Source organism: Glycine soja, chromosome 11 (genome assembly GCF_004193775.1).
Source record: "Glycine soja cultivar W05 chromosome 11, ASM419377v2, whole genome shotgun sequence".
Classification (NCBI taxonomy): domain Eukaryota; kingdom Viridiplantae; phylum Streptophyta; class Magnoliopsida; order Fabales; family Fabaceae; genus Glycine; species Glycine soja.
Window position 1 is genome coordinate 19,094,371 of NC_041012.1, and position 23,869 is coordinate 19,118,239.

The following is a 23,869-nucleotide window of genomic DNA, read 5'->3' on the forward strand; positions in this document are numbered from 1 at the left end:
AGTTTACTATGCAATTATAAGGCCTATGATATGGTATGGAACTGATGTTAGAATGCTATGATGGATAAATGAACACACAAGACAAGTAAAGATTAGATAGGATACTATAATGTCATTACTCATTTGATCTAGGTAACCAATCCCACCTGGTGGGAAATGGATTTTGTTATTGTTGTTCTTGTTTTAATACAATAGAAGAGAAATATTTGGTGATGTGATATTATTCTATCTGACATAACGCTCAACCTTGAGAACTGTGGTTGACATTTCCTATTTATTTGCTCAGTTATCTATGATGACCTTCGCTCATGTTTATTGTTTTTGTGAATTGTACAGATGTTTATCTATGGGCCAATTCTATGTCAAAAATGAAAGTTAGAGTGTGTTTATTTTTTCCATTGGTGACATGGTCATGCTTAGCGGTATGACTGCTTTATGACTTTTGCTTTATTTTTTCCATTGGTGACATGGTCATGCTTAGCGGTATGTCAAAAATGAAAGTTAGAGTGTGTCTATTTACTTTATTTTTCTCCCATCTTTCTGTGTTGTTTGCAAATGAAACTATTCACTTATCAAGAAGAAAAATGAAAATGAAATTCTCTCCAACATTGCTTGTGTTTGTTTTCAACTTATTTGAGGAAATTTAATTAATGGGTAGACGATTAGACATTGATATTAGTTTCAGTTATAAATATCAATTTTCATTTAATTATTTTGTGCTTATTTAATTCTAGGAGAACGGCAGAAAGATTAACTAAGTCTGGGACTTTGAACTTGTGGTTTGGAACATCACACAGAGAAATGTCATAGGGTTCATTCCAGGTTTTTATCACATCAGACAACCTAAAATGTGGCAAACTACTAAATAAGTTATAAAAGAATATATCCATAGCAAAGCGTAAATCAAATATTTGGAGTTCATAATTTAATAATACCCTGGTCTAAATTGTCCAAGGATTAAAACTTCCTTCCAGTAGTAAAGCCTTATGTAAGACTTAGACATCAATGTAAACTTAATAAGCTTCAAATGACTTGCAATAAAATCCAAATTCTGAATACAGCCCCTAACCAAGGCTAAGGGAATTGACGAATTTTTACAAGAATTCCATTAAAATCGAATATATAGGCTTGAAAAAAGAAGAACCCCAACAACTTGTAAATCATGAAATTTTGTAAGTTATTGGGTACTTATAGCTGGTCAAAGATATATCGCAAAGCATGTGCTTAACCAATGCTTGAGGACTAGAATTTTCGAAAAAATTCTCAGACTACACATTCTCTCTTATCTTTTTCTAAATTACTTAAGTTTGTTAAAAAATTTCCAATGTACACCTCATTTCTATGTTCACTACCCCGACTTCCCTACGGGCCTTTTTTAAAAATTAATTTATATGTTTAAATTTTTATTTTAATTTAAATTATTAAAATAATATAAATATTATATTATATAAATATATTTTTAATTGATTTTAAAAATACTCTTTTATTAAAATAATTTTTTTAATAAGAAAATAATATTATTAAATATAATTACTTGTATTATTTAATTTATATAAGACATTTTGTAGCTGAACATTTTTTTTAAATATGAATTTTGTCTAATAATATATTTGCTTTAGTAAAAAAATTAAAACTTTTAATATTATTATGTTACTAAATATAATTTGTTTGTTTGTCATTAGATTTTTTTTTAAATGATAATACTTTTTGTCTAACAATTTATTTATAGAAGAACATTATACTACACTTAAATGATTACATTTGATCAAGGAAAAATTTAAGATGAAGACATGTTAAAACAATTATTTCTGTTATGATCATGTTGTCGGAAAATTTCATATTTTTTTTTTACTTTCCTATTCATTTTCATCTCCGTCCATCTCGATAGGAATGAGAGTTGAAACCGAACGATCATTTGCGGTCCTCTTTCTCCTTGGATCAGGATCACACTGATCTCCTTCATATTTTTGTCACATTAATTCGTGTGGCAGTAAATCAAAGGAGTTGTCATAGACATGTAAAATGTGTTGTAAAGTGAATAGTGGCGACACATGATTCATGGGATCAACATTGACAAATTTACAACAAGCACCCATAATGATAATGTGAGAACACAGTAAGTGTTTAGCCTGATATTCACTCCAATCACACTTTTGGGATTGTAACATTACTGTAAACCTTCCCGTGAACATAAATTTAGCTAAAAAAAATATACATGTAACTAAAAAATTATACTATAATCTCAAATTTTTTTATTTTTCTTTATCTATATATATCTCTTAAAAAATTATTAAAAATTATAAAAAATATTTTAATAAAAAATTGGAGAAAATAATTATTTTAAAAAATGTTAATTTTTTAATAAAGCAAATATATTATTAGACAATTTTAATAATTTTTATTTGTATTATTTTAATAATTTAAATTAAAAAAAGTTAAACATATAAATTAAAAAAGAAAGAGGTTTGTTCAGAAGTCGGGATGGCCAAACCCTATTTCTCAATGAATATAGAAATGTAGTGTACATTGAAAAACTTTTTACAAACTTATGTAATTTGAGAAAAGATAGGAGAGAGAAAGTCTAATTTGAGAAATTTGCCAAAATTTTCCCTTTAATAGATATTCAATGACCACCGTTAGTGGCAGACATCTTCCATAATAAATTATAGGTTTAAATACGTTTTTAGTACCTCAAATTTTTTGGTTTTGGTCCTTAAATTTTTTTTTTTCAGTCCCTTAATGTTGAAAAAAGTCTTTTTAATTCCTCCATATTGATTTTTGGTGGTTTGGATGCATAATTTGTGGTGATTTTTTACTACTTGATGGACTAAAAAGAGTATTTTTCAAGATTGAGGACAAAAAAAGAAAAATTTAAATTTTGCAAACATATTTAAGCCTAAATTATAATTTCAACTTAATAATAGCTGAAGTGTCTTAAGTAGGACTGCTGCATAGTATAAAACACATGCAAATTTATATTATAGTATTTGATTTTAGCTTCTTATCTCAATGCAACCATTAGACCTATATAACATGAAAGATAATATCACTTATTCATATATGCTCCTTTTAATAAGATCTTTTTATCATGGCACAAATGGATTACATAGTAATTAAGTCGGATACAATGATGTGTGTTTGGATTGATCGGACAATTGCTAATTTTTAGGATTGGCAAAATTGACCTCCTAATGGGCTAGTCCGACTAACCCACAATTAGGGCTAAGCTAGGCTCAAAAAAGGTAGCCCAAATAGAAATAAGTATTTTTGGCCCAACCCATATAGCCTGACAAGACAAATGAACTTGGGTAGAGCTAGGCCAATTAGTAATATATAATAAATATTAAATAAAATGTAGTAACTTATAAATATAATTTATAATTTTATATTACATTTTATATTTTTTTAAAAGGCAAAATCTATTCATTAAACATAAAATAAGTGTTCACAAGAAGTGATAATCCCAAAATAATATTATTAATTTGAGTATCCGGTGAGCATAATTTAAATGGTTTTGTCAATACTTGTTAGGTGACATAAATGCATAACAAATAATTGTTTGCCTTTCGATTTTTTTTGTATATAGAATCAATTTTTTAACTTTTTTTATTTATTTCAAAATTAGTCTGAATAGACCTGGTGGTCTAGAAGTCTGACATAGGGCTGAGCTAAGCCTAAGAAATTCTAGCCCAAAAAAAAAATATAGATCGAGTTTAGGTTGGCCCATTTTCATTGTTTGACCCGATGGACCACCCTAAATCGGACTAGCACATCCCGTTTGTCAACCCTACTAATTTAGAGAACGATTACAATACAGATAATGGACGAGAATACAAAATGATGTAGATCTTACCTCGTGTTGTTTCCATTGATCAATCATGTTTACTTACACTTAAACAAATTGTCAATATAAATTTATATATTTATTTTCGTCAAAATCTAAAGAATGTGTGAATTGTTAAGTAATAAAGTATCATGTTCTAACAATCTATCAAATCAAAACCAAATTGACATACTTTTATAGTGAAATAAGTAGGATGCATGAATAATGAATTTACTTGAATACAGAAAAAAAAAAGCATTCATTATAATAGTATGAAAAGTTAAATATTATCTTATAATATAAAAATATATTGTTAAATGCAGAAAAAGAAGAAATAAATTAATTGTTATTAGTATTTATAAAGCAAAAAATAAATGTGTATGATTAAAGATTTGAATTAATTATAAATAAGAATTAAATTGTGTAATTGTTTTAAATAAAAATTATATATTATAAATTTTACTATGCAATGTTAACATAATAACCTCAACTATATTTATTTTGTAAAAAGCAATATTAATTATGTTTTAAATTCCTATATATGTTTCACAATTTTTTTATTGATCACTGCACAAACGTAATCCAAATGTGACCTTAATAAAACACTTCAACTCTTCCGGCGATATGGGCTTCTCAGTTGACCCAACAAGGAAGACTTGAAAAACTTGAAAGTGATGATTTTAAAAATAGTGTGTTTAAAGTATTACCGCTCTTTATTTAATAGTTTTGAATTATGATTATCTATGTGAACTTAATATAATTGGTGTGTAATGTCTCAAAATATTTTGATAAAAAAAAACTATATTTATTTTAATTTCATATTTTAAATATTGATATTTTGTTAATTATAGATTTTTTAATTATGTTTTAAATTCTTACATACATAGGCAAATGATTATAGTCCGTTGTACGGGTAAGACAACTATTTCTATAAATTCAATCATATTCGAAAAGACGATTTTTTTTTTTTGAATCTTTACTTTCCATTGACAATTACTTGCTGCTTGGGCCGCATTAATCATTTTTTGGTGGCACGTTCATTTAATCTTGTGTACAAGTGCAACCTTGATATTTTTTTCAGTACAGACAAGGGTGTGAAGAAACCGGACGCTCAACAAAAATCACTGTCTCTTTCAATGTACTTCGTAAAAAATATCTAAGTGTTGTGGTATACTATTATTAATAATTATTAATGTTATTAATTATTATTATGAGTTTAATTTCTATACCGTCATTGGTCATTCAATCATAATCACTATTTAAATTATTTTAAGATAATTTATTTTAAAAATAAATAAATTTACCATATATGATAAATTATGATTGAATGATTTTATAAAAAAATTTATATTTTGAATATATAACTTTTTTTATTATTATTATTATTACATAAATTAGAATAATTATGTTAGATAAGAATATTTTTATACTAATAATGATTGACACAAGCAATGATGACTTGTGTTTTTTAATAAAATAATTTAGGATTCAAATAATTAGCATGAAATAGATTATGTTAAAAAAATATTTATTTTTTATGTGTTCACATAATAAATTTATTTTGTACCAATATCATAAAAAAAACATTTTTATGAGCTATGTCTCAACAAGAGTACTTATTTAAGTTTTTTTTTTCAGCATATGAGCGTCTTAGAAGTTTTTTTTACCCTCTTCATTATTTCAATTTATTATTTTTATATTTAGTTATAAATTGAATTTCAATGGTTTTAAAAGCAACTAATAATAATTTAAAATATTTTTTTTTATCGTAGTATAAATTTTTTATGGTGATTTTAAAATATAATTTATTTATTTAAAATATTTTTATTAATTTTAATTACAACATAGTTTATAGATTTCAAGGCATTTTTGAGTTCTATAAAACATTTTTTTTTGGAGCGCATAAGCTTAAAATAATAGTTAGGTATTGCTAACTACTGTCCTAACAGCACACAAATTAAGGAATTAAAAAGAAAGTTTTTTTTATTGAAAATCATATAAAAAAATACGGTCTAAAATCATACAGGAGTTCATTTTTACACATTTAAATAATAATAAAACTTTTATCATAAAAAATAAAATAAAAATCACTTTTACTTAACCATTGTGGTAAGATAATGGTTAGCGTATTGATTATTATTGAACTTGAACTTGTCTGGATAAGTTATTTTAGAAACATTTTCAAAGAAAAGAAAATAAGAACAAAAGGATGAGAGATGAATTTCTTCATAAATTAAAATGAATTCTCCATTAATTAATTATTAGTTAATTTGTAAAAGTTTTTACAAGATGAGAGAATATTTACTGTATGATATAAACAAGGAGGAAAATAGGTTATGTTTTAACAACTTTACACTGTTATCTCATCATAGATCACCATATATGGTAAATTTTGTTGAGTTTTATAATTTTCCTTTAGTCTCTATATAAGATTCTTTTTAGGAAAATACTATACATTTTATAAGATCTTTTTTAATTTTCAAATGTATTAATTATTTTTTCTTAAATTAAAGTACCTTTGATTGATTAACAATTTTTAACCAAAAATTAATAAATGCTAAAATTTAATGAAACCAACTCTTTCTCTCCTTATATAAGATGGGAGAATTCACTCATTTAAATTAGTTATTTTCTCTTAAAACATTAATTAATTAGATGAAAAAATTGATTAATTTCAAAAAACTTAATAGTAATTCGAAAGAAAAATACTAATAATTAATAAATTTAATATGATTAATTAATTTAAGTACTTTTCTTAAAGGTGTGAATTACTTAAATAAGTCTTGTAAAAAAAGGACAAATGAAGTAAACATCTTAGAACACATATCTAATGAGTACAATTTTAACAACCCATTTTGAAGTTTCTCATCTCGTGTTAATTAGCCCTTGAAATGCCACTTAAAGTTAGTCAACTTATACACATATTACTTTAATGATATAGTTTTAAACAATTCTTAAATAATTCACTCTTAAAATAATAAAAAATAAATTTAATTATAAACAATTGTCGCTTATAGAAACAATAAATCTTAATTTTAAACAATTCAACATGAAACACAAGTCTTATTCCAAAATAAAAAAAAAATTAAACAATAATATCTTAAACTAAAGAATTCGTTAAAAGTTAAAACTATTTCTTATTTTTACTGTATGACCATTAAACTTACAAATAAATAATCCATCAAACAAATACTCTCATTCATTTCCACTCATTGTCAACATAAATTAAATTATTCTATTTATAAAATTCAATAATCTAATTTATCAATATAGAGAAAAATTATTAATATAATAAATAATAAATTTATAACTTTTTGTAAAAATAACTGAATAATAACTTTAAAAGTTGAGTATTGTAAATAGGAAAAAAGAAAAGAATTAATTTGATTTGAAATTGTGTTGGGCTTGTTATTGTTATTGTCATTAGGATCACGATTATGGCATGTTGCTCCTTTCCCTTTTCCAATTTTGTCCACATGTATTAATTATTGATAATTACTATCTCCTCCTTTCTATGTGCAGTGCAGCGAGCGAAGAAGCAGTTTAGTCACTTGGTTGGTACAGTGTGTCAGAAACATAGACCAAAAATGTGCTCTTCGACTCTATCGTCCTATTCTTTCCTCACAATCAGCTCCACATTTTTCAAATCCCAATTTTGCCCTCCTCCCTTCCCCTCTCGCGTGGTGGCGTGTCACGTTGGATCCAATTCCAATGTTCAAAAGCACGTTGCCACCGACCTCAAGTTCGTCCTCCACGACGCCCTCCATGACTCTGGAATCAACACCACTCATGCCAGAGTAATAATAATAATAATCATATTAATTCCTCCTTCTTTTTCTTTTTTCATCTTATCATATCACGATTCCGGCTCACTAATAATAATCTATCATTTTTAATAATATTTTTTCTTTTCATTAATAAATCTCGAACCTAGACCTTAGTTAAGAGCATGTTTGATAATTTGTTGTAAAATTATGTTTGAGAAAAAAAAAAGTAATTTAACTTGTTTTTGCTTTTATCCGTTGAAAAGGTGCGCAGCAAAATATTTGTTTTTTTTTTTTAATTTCATTTTGTTTTAATTGTACTGCGTTTAACTTTCTTTTTTTAATTTCTTGTTAATTGGAGTCTGGAAGCACGTTGATTTTGTCACCGGTCAACCCGATAGGGTGTATTTTTTTTTCTTAATAAATCTGAATTCATTTGAAGTTATAATATTCTTTTCGTATTTTTTTGGTATTGACTTTTGAGCTGTCTGAGCTTCAAAGTTTCCAATGGATGTTTTGTTGTTGTTTTTTTTGTTGTCATGTTTGACCTCTTTTTAATGGAGAATTGTGTAGTAATTATACGTGGTTTACTTTAATATGCATAATTTGATATTGGGTGTTTGTTTTGATCAGTGGTTGCAAAATCAATGTTGAACGAAATTGATTTTCCCATTGGTTCAGAATATAATTTGATTCTGAAAGCGATTTATGTTTGGGTATTTTTATTCTGAAAGCAAGTTAGTAGCAAAACTCAATTAAATGTTTTGGTTCAACGCAATAGCTATCTAATGTTGCTCCGGCTCAAAATTAATTTTTGATCCCGAAAGAATTCTTCAAAGTAAGATTAAACATGTAAATGTTTATTTAAAATCACATTATATGGTATTTCAATGTAATTTTCGATGCCTCAGCATGAAATTAAACACATACGAGTTTGAGATTTGCTTATTCCTTTTTGTCATTGTTTTTTTAGTATGCATAATCTGATTTGTCATGGTAATTCAAAGCCTGATCGCAGATTGGTGTTATGGAAAATGGTCTATCTTGATGCATTTGGAATTTATAAGTTTTGGGTTTTGAATTAAATTCCAGATTCATTCTCAGTTGTTGCTATGTTGGTGAATGAGCAGGAAGCTAGGGAGCATTTCTGCTCACAAATTAGGAGATTCACTGATATTGAGAAGGGAACCAGTATTTGTATCAACAGGTGTGTTGATTTGGGGAGAACTGCTCTCTACATAGCTGCAGAGGATGATTCTCTAGTGTCACATTCATCAGTTCCACTTCCTGTCGATGATTTTATTACGAGATTAGATGATCTTTCCATGGACTACTGTCCGCACTACAGCCCCAAATATGATTCATCGCCGGAGAAGTTCTTAGAGAGCATAGAGAGATTTCTATATATTCACAAGGTTTGGACTTTGATTTCATGCTGTAGACAGTTCCCCAATTCCCATTTTTTTCTTTCTTTCATACACATACAGCCTAGTCTTCTCATTCAGCTGATTTAGGCTCAGCCTCATCTTTCTCCCTCCTATCATAAACTTGTGCAAAGGGTATATAACTATATATCAAATGTCTTCTGAGAAGTACTTCAGATTTTTTGTTCTACAAGAATGTCCACAGCATTCATGATAATGCCATTCTTTGCACATCAGGACAAGGATGTAAGATGTCTTATGAACTATGAAGTACTAATTTTTATATATACCAATCAGTTCACTTAAATGTGCTATGTTAATCTAGATAACTTGCAGGCCACAGAAACTAGAAAAACAGAATATGTAATTATCATATGCAGGTTTTTTCCCCCCCTGATTAAGAACTCAGTATTGACACTTTGTCATATATTTACGACTTTTTTCTCACTCCTTGTACATTATATTCTTGTTAACTAGTTTCCTGCCTTTTACCTTGATGACCTTTCCTTTTACTGATCACTTTCTTTTTGACAGGGTTTCAGGAGAGCCAATGCCAATGTATTGGAGCCACGAGCACTTTATCTCCACTCGGTAATATATATATATATATATATATATATATATATATATATATATATACTGATTTACAAGTTAGTTCTGAAGAGAAATCTGTGAGTCGTCGTGGACATTTGATAGATTTACTTTGATGTATTGAGCAGGTTTTGACCCATCGTTCAGGATCAGCTGCAATGCTATCACTTATATACTCAGAAGTTCTGAAAATGCTTCGGTTGTGGAGCCTTTTGCATTTTGATGCTGAAATTTTCTTCCCTCGTGATGCTCTTACCCTTCCCACAGGCTATCATAAGCAGAAAAGCAAGGAGTCAGACCAAGCTCACATAATGACTTCAGGAAACCTATTAGTTGAGGTAATTTCTGATTGTTTGCTCTCCATTCACTTTTACTTTGCTCTGTATCTTTTCTACCAATGTAAAAAGTAATGTGTCGATTTTCCTAGTTTATGGCTTTAACTATTTCATCTGTGCCATAAACTAGGAGAAAGAGCCTTGGCACAAATGTATTGCTGCCATGTGACCTAGTGATCATGGATCACGAGTTTTACTGGTTGGAGACACCCTCTCCAACTCGGGTATCGCTGCATACTTTAAAACCTACTCATGCCCCTAAATGGTGAGAACCTTGTGTATTGGACCATCCTTATGGCAATAACTTTGCCATTTTAATTTTTTAAAACAAAAAAGAAGCATATTTTTAAGCATGTTCACAACAAAATCAATTCCATGCTCCTGAGTTTTTGTGGACTTGTGGAGCTACTTTTCCAATGGTTGGCTGTTCGGCGTCTTTAGTCTCCCCTTTTGCACTTATGTTGACCTATATGTGCAGATCTTAAATGATCTGAAGCATGCATTCTGGCCTTTTCAACATGATCACACCAAAACTTTATTCTTGAGGGCGGCAACTGCTGCTAACTGTGTTGACAGATCTGATTTTGTTGGAGAAAGGTACTTTATATATCTGCATTTGCATCTCTTTTTTTCTCTAATCAAATTAGTTTATTTAAGAACTAGTGTTAAAGTTTGTTGTTAACTGCAGTGGCTCACAAATTGCATTAGCTAAGGCTGCTCAACATAGGCTAGATCGAGGTGTTTGGACCAGTGTGCGTTTTGGGGACATGAGGCGATCTTTGTCGGGTATGTGCATTCAATGCAGTTTGTCTCTGCTCTCAATATTCTAAAATGTAAAATCATCGTATGCATGGCCACCCTCCCACTTCTCCCATAGAATTTTATCTTTTACAAATGAAATGAGTTGATGGATCTGGAATACAATGCACTAAGCATATAAACAATATAGGGCATGCTACAAAAATATGCTGCGTTTACAACGTTATACTTTTAAGTTTTGAAATCAAAGTTATTGATTATCTTCTCTTCATTATTATGAATTTGTATTTTCGGAAATTTCCGTTAGATTCCCTGTTATTAGTTTTAATAGGTTACTTTTGGATGTTGATATACAATAGAGAAATGAAAACTTCCCTATTTGGGCACCGTTTTGTGATGGGGATAAAAGCTGGATGATAAACCTCATGTCCTTTGTTCTCCTTTTACTTTTTTTATTATTATTTCTTTTTGACTGAGGAGGGGAGGGGAGTCAGGGGCTATAGAGGTAGGGAAAGGGTAATAGCTATTTGGCTGGCCGTGATTTGTATATAATTCAGATTCAGATTTGGTTCCTCTCCCTCTAGACGTCAAGAAATATTAGACATTATTTGCTTGATATTTTTTCTTATTAAGGATTTACTTTTGCTCAATATTCTTTCATAGTAAAAGTTTGTATGTTAAGGATGTTTTCCGTCCTTCCTGTAGTCTTGGAATTTTTCAAATTTGGCAACTTTAAAGTAAGGGTACACCTTTAGAGGGAAAAGTAAAGAATTATACAACAACACTTTTAGAGAAAAGTAAGGAATTCTAAACAATTTTATTTTCTAACTAATGGTTGAGATTTTAATGAAAAACAAACATGGAAGTTATTAACAGATATTCCCTTGATTTCCAATCAAGGGTTATAACTCCACACTTTTCATCTCTAAAATACACCCTTCACTTTAGAATTTAGAGAAAATAAATCCTTTTTTTCGCAAAGAGATTGGTTTACCTGTTGTAATGTAATGTAGACAACCTGTTATTTAGCTTCAAGCTGTTCTGTATCATCAAGTCAAACCATATTAGTATTGGGTTTTAATTTAATCTAGGAAAGAAAGACCCTAACTGTTTGTCTTTAACGTGCAATTAATAGCCCAGTCGCAGGGAATCCCAAGAGCTCCCATTGATCTTGATCCTCTGCATTTTTTTTCTAAAACTATAGAAGATTTTGTTTTATGATAAATTGGTAAAACTAAAAATGATATACAAATTTTTAACCATTAGATATTTAGATCAATAAGTATAGGTGCAGTTCAAAAAAGAACTGCAACTGATTTAGCTTCATGGTTGAGTCCACTTCCACAAGTGTTGTCTTCCCAAGTTCCCTTGAAATGCTGTTTAGAGAGAAAGAGAAGTGCAGAGATGCTGAAAACCGTGTATATTGATGATGTGATACAAAATACCAGACCATTTGTTCTACTTATACTCTTGTACTAATAATAAAGAAATAAAAGGAAATGCAATGAAATCTGAACTACTAATATAAGCACAAGCCTGCTAGTATGATAAAACAACTAATTGTAATTAAATAAGGAAATATAATGAAATCTGAAAAACTTTTTAAGAGATTTTCTGATATACGTCAAATTATTATATAAAATACAATAAATATTTGATAAGATATTTTCTGGATATTCTAAAAAGTGTGTTGGACCTTATTCCTCCTCTTCATTTGTCTTCTGTCAATTTTATTAATATTGAGCAACAATATTTGAAACCACCAACAATTCATACACACTTTCTTGTGTTTTGATATGATCCCAAATATTTTCCCTATCTTTTCAGCATGTGAACGTCTTATCCTGTTGAAAAATGATGCAAATGAGTTAAGAGATTACAGCATTCTTCTCTATCATTGTGGATTATATGAACAGTCACTGGAATACCTGACGAAGTACCGAGATCTGAAGGTACTATTACGATCCTTTGCAATGTATATGTGAATGTGACTGCTTTTCAATGTTAACCCAGTGAGGTGTTTACCATTCAATTTTTGCAGAACTCATCTACGCAAGAATTATCATCATCAAACTCTCTTAGCAGCCTGGAGGAAGATGCCGTGGATAACCTGATGATGCGCTTGAATCTTGTACTGATGGAGCAAGGGTGGAGTCGGCCATCTTATGCCAAGAATTTTCTTGGTAATAATTCTGAACCATGGTAGTTCCTCTTCTTCCATGTTTATTGAGACAACATCACAGAAGATTTGCATCAAGCCATATTGGAAATGAATGCTGATGGTTCACGGCTGCGGCAACTTCATGAAAAGGAAAAGGAGAATGAGAAAAGGAGATGGAAAGATCAACATCATAATGTTGGATGATAAGATGAGGATGATTCGTCACAAAGAATAGAATTGTTTGATAAGAATCTAAGGTTTCACACCAAAAAACCAAGAAACACATCATTTTAATGGTGTATCTGATCTGAATATTGGCAACTAAGTGTTTTAAAGAATCTATTTATATCTTTCTAGGCACAATAACTATTCTAATAATTAAAAGACTTGCAAATAATCATAAAAAGTCCTCAGTCCATTGCAAGTCAACAAATAGACGTAAGATACAATTAAAAACACAAATAAATCTTATTTTAAAAGTTGATTAAAATTTATGAGTTCCATTTTTTATTCTCTTTCCTCCACAAGAGAATCTAGTTTCTAGTTAAATTCTAATCTAGTGATTGGTTCATTCATGTTGAGTTCACTCAAATTAAACTCTTTTCCTTTGGATAGTCTTCTATCACAATAACTTGCATGCTCATACAGGTAAAAGAGTGGTTGTCAGTGGCGGAACCAAGACCCTAAGTCAGTGGAAACAAATTATAAAAAATAAAATTAGTGGGTTCAGCTATATGAATATAGATGGAATAAAATACAAAAATATAAGATTTTATTTATAATTTTTACTTTAAAAGAAAATTTATTGATGAATTTTAAAAAATGAGGGAGTGCAAGTGCACACCCTCACCATAGTGTAGGTCCGCCTCTGGTGATTGCAACAGCTGAAGTGGATAAGATTGTCCAACATATATAGATATTACTACATTTGCACACATGTTGATTGAAAGTAACAACCATAAATTTATATTTATGTGCCTTCTATACATATTTCCTATGTAAAATTCATGTATATGCTAAACATGTTTTCTTCTGACAACGTAATATAGATATGATAGCAGAGGTGTTATTGAATCAGCATTTTGCCATATATTTGAGGAGTGCCGAAGAGGAGTCAAGAAATAAGGATTAGGCAAATATGAAACGTCCATGCATCCATGTGTAAGTAGATGGCATATTCAGTATCCCTATATCACAGTATAAAATGTCAAAAAATATAAATTTGTATCGATGAAATTAGAAACTATGCTTTTTTACCGATTGAGGACAATTTTTTTTTTTGCTTTTTTCATTTGGGGTTGATTTTAAACTATTATCGAAAATGGAGTAAGTTGTAACAAATATTACAACTCAAGTCAAAAGTTGTAATTGTTATAATTTTTTTTCTTTTTTTTAACCGAAGTCATAAATTTTTTTACGATTTTCATTTAATTTTTTTATTTATGACTTCAAAGTCTTATATAATTTTTTTCTTATGTCTTTTAAGTCGTAAGTTTATATATATATATATATATATATATATATATATTATGACTTTGAAGTTATTTTTTTTATTTTTTTTATATTTAAAGTTTTTTGTTTTGGGATTTTTAATAATGTTGTATTTCTTTTGTTTTGCTTTCAATTTTTTAAAAAATTATAAATAATTTTATTTATTTCATTATTAAATAAATATTGATAATTTTACTAGTTTTTAATTTTATTTAATATCTTGTATATAATTTTTATATGGTTTTATTTAATATGTATTTTTAATATTGTTTTATTTAAAATATTCTAAATAAATTTTTATTTAATATATTTTGTATATTTAAAATTTAGATAATTTTTTAACAATGTTATTGAATTTAATTTGTTTTGTAAATAGAAATTTTAGTTTTTAATAATATTTTTTTGAAAAAAATATATTAAATAAAATTATGTTAGTTTTTTTTATTTCGTTTAAAAACAAATCAAATTCAATAAAATTATTAAAAAATTATCTAAATTTTAAATATACAAAATTTATTAAATAAAATAATATTATAAATTATATAAAATATTTTAAACAAAACAATATTAAAAAATATATAACATATTAAATAAAATCATATAAAAAATATATACAAGATATTTAATAAAACTAATAATAAGTAAAATTAAAAATATTTATTTAACAATAAAATAAATAAAATTATTTACAATTTTTGAAAAATTGAAAGCAAAACAAAAGAAAATACAACATTATAAAAAATCCTAAAGCGAAAAATGTTAAACATAAAAAAATTAAAATAAAATAAAGTGTGACTTCAAAGTTGTAAAAAAAAACTTACAACTTTAAAGTAATAAAATAAAAAAAATATATATATAATTTTAAAGTCATATTTTTATAATAATTTAAAATCAAATCCAAGAAAAAAAAATTGCCCTCATATGATAAAAAAAGCCTATAAGCTACGTACCTAACTCAATCAGTCATACATATACGTATACTTTAGGATTTGGATATTCAACTTATATGTCGTTTTTAACTTTTTATGTTTAAGACATTGACGGAAAGAATGCATAGTTAATGATGTGATATTTATGGTGGATCACGTAATGATGTGATATTTTTAGAAAAATATAAGGCTTTCATTTAATCTATTTTATAAAATTAAAAATATATAAATCAATAGAAGTTTATACCTAAAAAATCGTAAAAAGTGCATAGAATTATTTCCTTCGAGGATTACAAGGCATGAAAAAGTTGCAAAACATTTTATGAGACACTTGGGATGTATTTAGGGACAAGTCTAGCTTAAGAAGACAAATTAATATCTTAAACCAGGCGCATACACACAAAATAGTGAAAAGAAAAAAAAATATCAGGTATATCAATTTTTTTTATTTATAATAATTAAACTCGAGTATTAGAGTTAACTTAAATCAATTGAGTTATATTGACAACTAACAGAGAGACAAGATTTATTATTTTTTATTCAACATTATTAGTACATCAATAAATAAATAAATAAAAGAGGAATAAATATCAAAGAGAGAGGTATGTTTAGTTTGGGGATGAATTTGAAAGTATAAGAAAGCGGAAGGTAAGGAGCGGAAAAGAAAAGGAATGAAACTGAGATGATTTTTAAATTATTTGGTAAGGGGGAAAAAATAAAAGAAAAGAAACACTTTTCTCTTGTTTAGTTTTGTAGAAAGTGAAAAGAAAAAAAAATAAAGATAGGGTTAAATAAATTTTTGATTCTTATAATATTTTAATTTTTTTTATTTTAATCCTTATAAATTTGTTTGTACATTTCTTAGTCCATCATTTATTTGTAGTCATCAATATTAGTATATGGGATGGACTAAAAATGAGCTACAGAAGGAAATTCTTTTAACCCCATAGGGCTAACATTAATGATTATATAAATGAAGTATTAAAAATAAATAATTTGTTTACAAATACTAAAACCAAATAGGATTTTATTGTCTTTGTAAAAGAACAATTTTCTTTCCTTTGTTGGACAATTTCAAATGTTTGAAGGAGCCAATTTTTCTTTCCTTCGCATAAACAGATTAAAGTATTAGATTGATATGAATAAACCACATTAGTGTTTTGACTCTCTTTTGTATCTCACGACAATTTTAGAGATACCAATAGAATTAAAAGAAAAATAATTACAAATTTTCTCTCTAAGAAATGAAACCTTTTGTCATTATCCCTCTTCTTTCTCTCAATGAATTGCTTCTTCTTCTTTTTTTATGTCCCTTTTTGTGTTCCTTACTTCGCGTACTTCAAATGAAAGGTAAGACTATGACCACGATTTATTTTTCTAGCACGTTCCTTATATCAGAAACAAGCGATGGCACTTGCAAGTGACCTCTTGTATAAGAAAAAAAAAATACTGCATGGTATAAAGTGGGAAAAACATCGAGGTTATTCTACTTTTAATAATATAGAGAGATAGATGATTTATCAAAAAAATATTTATTTTTTTTTTGTCTTGGGTAAGATATGGGTGTTCCTTACCCCACTGTAGGAAATAATATGTTAAAATATTATCTTTTAAACACAATATTATTATAACTATTATTCTTGTCTTTATATTATACAAGATAAATATTTATTATTATATAATTAATATTCATATAAATTATTTAAATTGTGATATATATTTACTTTTAACTATTGACAATTTATTTTAAAGCAAACTGTAAAAATAAAAGATGCCAAATTGAAAAAGCTAAATAATTAAAAAAATCAAATATATAAATAAAAATAAAAGTAATATAATTTATTGAGAGGGAAAAATTTAGGTAATTATGGGGTGATAGGTAAAATAGACTTCTAAAAAAGAGAATAAATTGTTTAACTTATCACTACTAAAAAAATAAGATTTCAACATCGGTTATTAAAAACTTTTCATATCGGTTATTAATCGATGTTGAAAGTATCGACGTTAAAAGTAATATCGTTAACATCAGTTTTCCAAAATCGATGTTAATATAAAATTACAAACTCGGTTATTTAAATAATCGATGTTATATAATAAGAATTATAAAAAAAGTAATATATCTTTATATTAACATCGATTTTTACCACAACTGATGTTAGTATATGAAGACAACATTGATTTTTAGCCAAAACTGATGTTGTATGTCTATATTAACATCGGTTTTGGTAAAAACCGATGTTGCTGGTAATAAAACAACATCGATTTTTATTAAAAATTGATGTTGTTGATGAAGTTTGACATTGATTTTTTAAAGAATCGATGTCAATATAACATACAACATCAGTTTTCTTATTAAAATTGATGTTATTTTTTTTAATATACTGTCTATTTTTTTAATAACTCCAAAATTAACCTGCAAATTTTAAAAGCAGAATCACATCATATAATTTTCATTCTGTTTTGAAATAGTTTTTTTTCATAAATTCCATCATAAATTTATTATTTACAATGAATTAAAAGAATATTTAATGTTAAGGAAACATGAATTGTAAAAAATGCAAAGTAACTAAACTACAATTACAAAATTGCCTAAACACTAATTGTTTCATTTTTAACTTTCAAATAATATTTTGCCCACTGGATGCAAAGCGCCTTTAATCTCTCTGGTTCCAATGGTCTAGCATCATTGAAATAATGCATGATATAATAAAACATAAGTTAATAATATAATGTCAATCATAACAAAATAAAATTTGTTTGAATTAAACAATTACTGTTTCTCAATTATTCTTGAAACTTTCTAAGATTATAGTTGACATTCAGTGCATGACATAATATCCACACTTGGTGCTTCCTTTTTGTCTATTACACTAAATACATTATGAAATTTAAATATTCAACGTTAAGTACAAATTAGTTTACACAGTTCTAAAATATAACTAGAAGTATTGTTTAAATGATTTACTTTAACAACAATTCACCTAACAACAACCTTGGATTTACTTTGTGGAGTATCGTCAAGTCCTTTCAAAGCATTGTTGAATACAAACATGGATGCGTATTGTACAACTAAAATATTGATGTTCCCAATTAATGATAATCCAAATGTATTGAAAAACAACAATGACCTGTTAATTATTCTTTTGAGGTAGTTGTCTGGCCTATATTATGCAACAAACAAAACCAGATGACAACATTTTCCTTAGGCAACATGATGACCATTTGCCAATGTGCACTCCAGTGGAGACCAATATAGGTTATTATACTATTATACATTATTTAAATTCATTTGTTCGGTTTAACTTACCTTTTCAAGTAGGCTACTAAGTACATATCCCTTTTGGATTTTTGCATCCAATTCTTAATATAACTTTTTGATTCAAATTGCGATTGTGCAGATCTCTATATGGACTGTGGCTCGAGAAATTCATACACATCGACATTTTCCGCTCGCATACTTGTCTCAGTCATATGCCTATTGTTGTTAAAATAAAGTAAATTATATATGATTTTAAAACAATAAGTTAGGTAATAAACAATAATGTAAAGTGACTTACAGAATCAACAACTGTAAAACAGAGATGTTAAGACATTGACCACTGTGTGTTATTTCATATAGATCTTTATGTTTTATGTACAAGGGGAATTTGTCATTAAACACCCCAAACACGATAACATCTCACATAACCTACAACGGCTTAAGAAAAAGCTGTGGGATGATCAATGTCATCAAATATAGGAGATCATCTACATCATGATCACCCGTGTCTGGATCATTCCCTGAGGAATAAACACAATTCTCCTTTGTGCTAACACGAGCAACTAAAGGACCAACCTCAGGCTTAGGAGGCAGTGCAAGTCCCTGTGATTGCATCTGGGGACTAAAACTGGAATTGCATCTGGCTGAAGGATAACATTAGTTGTCGAGTCACTTTTTTCGTGATCAACTCCTCTAGCTAGTCCCTGATTTTTTGCGTCAGCTGCTCTAGGTCTTCGGGAGCCATGCACGAAGACGTGCAGGAGGTCCTTGGAGCTGGTCCAAAGTATTGTTTGATCGTCACACTGGCTCCAAAAGCACGCACACGACCAAGGTGTTCTGGTAGCCCAATGGCAGCAATCAGTACATCCTGACGTCCATGACCGACAAAGGAACCCTATGAGGCTTGCTCCTCCAACAAATCCTGTAAGAAACACATTTATTGGTTTACTCAATCACACAATAAACATAAATAATTGCAATTAACAATTGAAAGTGACTTACAATCTTGTTAGCAATTTCCTTTGTTGTCTCATACGTCATTTGTTCAGTTTTTTTGGTGCGGGTCATCTTCCACTTCACGTGTCGTTTAATGGGAGATGGAGGATCAATCACGGTGTTAGTGTTTCCGAATTGAGCAGCTTCCTCCACTTTTTTCTTTTTTTTCTCCTCCATCAACTTGTTTTCTAGATATTCATAACCTCCATCAACTTGCTTCCTCCACTGTCCAAACGGATAATTCAAGATTCAATATAATGATTAATGCAAATTATCCGCAAGAATCATTGTATTCAATCTCAAACAAGAATCTAAGGTTCACTCATGATGAAAAAAAGTTGTATATAAAGCAAAGTACATTAATGACAGACAACAACGTACGAAAACATTTGTAGCAAAAATAAGCATCAAAAGTTTATGAAAAACTTTTGTACTTGTGATGATGATCAATATAGTGTCCAACAACGAACGTCGTGATCACGATGCAAACCACTAGAAAAATAGTGCCTACAAATTAAATATTTCAATGCTAAGTGAGATATAACACAAACTTTGATATATCAAGTAAAATTCAATCACATATAAAAAACTATGAATTTTGAGTGTTTAGTAGCAAGTATAATAAACAAATCCAACATAAAGAAAATATAAATCTAAGTGGGTTAATTACAACATACTACTGTAAGTGGGTTTGGAATCAATATTTTATTTGTAACTCCTGAGTTTGCAAGCCCTAGATGTGCATATGACATACAAATTATAATTGTTAAGGCTTGAAATTTGGAACAAATAGGTTAGTGACCTAGTGTTGTTCTGATTCAAAGTAGCAAGTTATCACCCTATGTATAAATAACATACTTCAAAAACAATTTCATACAAAGTACATCTTGATAATACCACTGTAATAGGCACTAAAACTAGATTAACAATGTTTATACTCCATATTAAATTTATTTGACAAAGAAAAAAAATCATTTGGTGAGAAACCAAAACTTAGAAGCAGTTGACATTTATGATGACCATGTGGGCAAGCAACGAACACAATAGTGCCTTTCCGCCATGCCAACACAGAAAACTCCAAACTCATGAGCACTCAACTCACTCACACCACATAGGCCCCATCACTTGTTTCTTTGCTCAAATCCTACTACATTACCCTCCCTAGCTAGGTTGTAGCCATTCCTAGCCCCAAACATCATTCTATTTCTTAATGCATCACTCATCACTCCTTTTTGTTGTTGTTGTGAACCAGCTGCTACATTTCCTAACATATAAAATGTTTTATCAATTATTGTTAACGTATCTAGGTCGTATCATATCCTAAATTTCAAATATCAATTTTTTGTTGTACCTACTGGTTAATTTGTTTGGTCATTGGACTATATATTGGCATTTTTTTCAAAAACAATCAAACCTAAAAAAATGTTGGCTACATGCACGCATACCATATATATACTTTCCTTCTTAATAAAACATTGACTAGCTAAAAAAATGGACCCTAAAGGATTTGACAGTTGACACACACACAAGCTTAATAAAAACACATGACAAAAAGAACATGAATTGCCAATGATAATTGGTTGACAACTTTCAGCCACCAACCTTGTAATGTAAGCCAACCACGATTTCCCACTCAAGCACAGACTTGTTATAAATTTGTATATGGGACAACAGGCAAGGCTCTTGCGATAAAGAAATAACTATCATTTAATTACACAAGAAGACACAAAACACCACAAATGCAAGAACGAAAGATAAACTGCTTTCAAACTTGAACTGCACACAAAATGGAAAGAGTAGTTACAAGGCCTACAAACTTGCAACAAAATCCCGTTTCACATCAATCCTATCCAAGCTCTTAATAATAATAAGTATAATGAAATGAGAATTGAAAGTGCAAAACCCAAGTTCCAGTTTCACTCATTTATTATGCATCAAATTAAAAAAAAAGTAAATAAAATAAAGTTGTTCATCTTTAACCAGCCCTAGAGTTGAAAAACCAAACGGAGAACGAAACAAACAATCATTCCCCATTTATTAAGAGACCATTACAACATTATAATTACAACAAGAAGATGCATGAGAATGAAAATAACATTGATCCTTCAAGCCACAGGAGCAACTTCACTTGTATCAAATGTGGAAGCTTAGTACTTTTATGTTGGTGCCATGTTACTGTGAGTATGCAACTATGATTCTATGAATATAGCTGGCATATGAACACTTAATTTATACTTATTTCATGCAGGTTTGTCTTAACATTTGCTCTTGGGGCTGGCCCAGTTCCAGGTCTCCTTCTACCAAAATTCTTTCCTAGTCGAATAAGAGCCAAAGCCATGGCAGTCTATATGTCAGTGCATAAGAGCCAAAGCCATGCCAGGTATCATTCCACTCCTTTCTACAATTCAATTGCATACAATACTATCATTGTTAATAACAGATTAATCCTTCTTAAACTTATCTTCTAATTAATTTATTAATTAATCATAATTGAAATTGGAACTAGAATTAGGTGTTGCTACAATCCAAGTTTCATGAAATTGTAGTGTTAACAGCTAGAGTGGTATAATATAGTAACACTTCATCCCCTATGATGACTAGAAAGATATAATTGATGGGAAAAATGAGATAAAAGGCATTTGATGAACTTAGAAATCTAAATGAATTTGATATAGGTGTAAATGTTTATTTTTATATGCAACAACATCAAGGGAGATTGTCCTTTTTTTTGTGTCAAACTGCCACCAACAGAATACACAGGGTCAAAGGGACTATTGTTTTGCCCCTTCTCGGCTACGAAAGTTGGCATGGACTGCCTCTTCCATGCAACTTCGCACTTTATTCAAACCCCAAAATCATTTGTGTCCAGAGAAATTTTCACTGCAATGGTCTGTTCTAGACTCTCATTATACAAGTTGATATGAAGTGAATAATAACTCATACATTTTAAACACATTTAACACAATAACTCTCTTTAACTGACCCTTCATTCTCAGCCATGGAAGTCTCATGGTAATTTTCTTCTACTGTTTCCTATTAGAAATTTTCTTAAGAAGTAGTAAAAAAGGAAGTTATGGGGAAGGGTCTATATAGGCAGATGGATTCGCCACCTGTCAGTCATGTGAGGCCAAGCATGATCAAGACAACCACAGAAATTACTAGCTAATACTATAATTTAAAGTGCTTTCTTGCAGTAGTGGTTTACGCATCATGACTACCTATGGAGTGTACTATTATCAGCAATTTTTATTCTCTCTAACTAGTTTAATGTATGTTCAATGCTATATATCAATAGTAGGCATCAAGATATTTATATTGGTGCTTCCTATTATACTAAAGCAAGCTTGCATAAGTTCGATCCCACATTCCAATATACATACACTCATCATCAGGGCTCAAAGAAACCCCCGAAATTTCCCCAAATAAATCAATCTCTTGATGTTTTCTGTAGTATGCTTTCGTGCTATAAACATGCATAAAATCTGCAGGCTCAACAACACAACCCAATCTAGCTAGCGTTAGTCCCTCTCACTAGGGCATTGTTTGCTACATTCATAATAAAAATTACAATATGTTAAAGACAAGAGACATTGTCTCGAAAAGTACCTGAGACAGAGTCACGAAAGGTGGCAAGTTCTCAACGTCTCGATAAGGTTGCAAAGACAGAGAGATACAGTCGCGAAGAAGAAGCTTAAACAAAGAAGAAGAGAGCGCGAGCAAAATAGGGCTCACGTTCTAATATTTTTAAATGTAAACCCAACATCGGTTTTCAATACAAAACCGATGTTAATCAAATGATGTTAACGTTAACATTGATTTTCTGAAAACCCGATGTTAACTAACCGACGTTAACATCAATTTGTTGAAAAACCGATGTTAATGAACTGAAGTTAACATCGGTTCTTGAAAAATCGATGTTAACGAAGTAATGTTAACATCGGGTTTTCAGAAAACCGATGTTGACAAATACACATTATTTACAATTATTCCACTGCATTTATGTTCACATCGGTTTTGTCAAAAACTGATGTTAAGCTGACAATGTTAAATCTACATTTTGTAGTAGTGTATGAATAATGTTTTATGGAAAGCACAAGAAGAGTACTAAGAGTTTAACTTATGAATTTAGATATTTTCTAAAATTAATTTTGATCTTCAAAATCATGGTGAAGAATTGAAAATGTTGAAGCAACTATTATTTGTTACTTTGACCTTCAACTTGATTTTGTAGAATTGAAAGCTAGCTAGTCCAAACATACACTAAATTTGTGTGTTCTAATTTATAAGATAGAAGTTTATTTAAATTCATTAAAAATATCTAAAGTTCAGTACACTCT

The 23,869-nt window shown here is 29.0% G+C and overlaps 1 protein-coding gene and 1 long non-coding RNA gene across 4 annotated transcripts; one reads left to right on the forward strand and one right to left on the reverse strand.

The window, feature by feature from the left end:
* Positions 1–7,292: 7,292 nt before the first annotated feature.
* On the forward strand, positions 7,293–13,220 carry LOC114376692. 2 transcript variants are annotated; one of them, XM_028334929.1, is made up of 8 exons: positions 7,293–7,620; positions 8,718–9,002; positions 9,546–9,602; positions 9,731–9,940; positions 10,416–10,534; positions 10,626–10,723; positions 12,524–12,648; positions 12,738–13,220. In XM_028334929.1, exons 1-8 carry the CDS (start codon positions 7,411–7,413, stop codon positions 12,900–12,902), a joined length of 1,269 nt encoding a protein of 422 aa, XP_028190730.1. In that variant the 5' UTR covers positions 7,293–7,410; the 3' UTR covers positions 12,903–13,220. The 2 variants fall into 2 exon arrangements, with proteins under 2 accessions (XP_028190730.1, XP_028190731.1); XM_028334930.1 differs by having other exon boundaries at positions 9,546–9,569.
* Positions 13,221–18,846: 5,626 nt separating this feature from the next.
* LOC114375702 lies at positions 18,847–23,322 on the reverse strand. 2 transcript variants are annotated; one of them, XR_003658825.1, is made up of 3 exons: positions 19,967–23,322; positions 19,539–19,757; positions 18,847–19,458 (listed from the first exon to the last, which is right to left on the reverse strand). It is a non-coding gene; the product is annotated as an uncharacterized LOC114375702 (long non-coding RNA). The 2 variants fall into 2 exon arrangements; XR_003658824.1 differs by having other exon boundaries at positions 19,914–23,322.
* Positions 23,323–23,869: the final 547 nt, after the last annotated feature.

Coding starts and splice junctions, on each gene's coding strand:
- LOC114376692 (XM_028334929.1), top strand. CDS start 7,411: ATGTGCTCTTCGACTCTATCGTCCTATTCTTTCCTCACAATCAGCTCC. Junction 9,941..10,415: donor CAGGAAACCTATTAGTTGAG/GTAATTTCTGAT, acceptor CTATATGTGCAG/ATCTTAAATGATCTGAAGCA. Junction 10,535..10,625: donor TCTGATTTTGTTGGAGAAAG/GTACTTTATATA, acceptor TGTTAACTGCAG/TGGCTCACAAATTGCATTAG.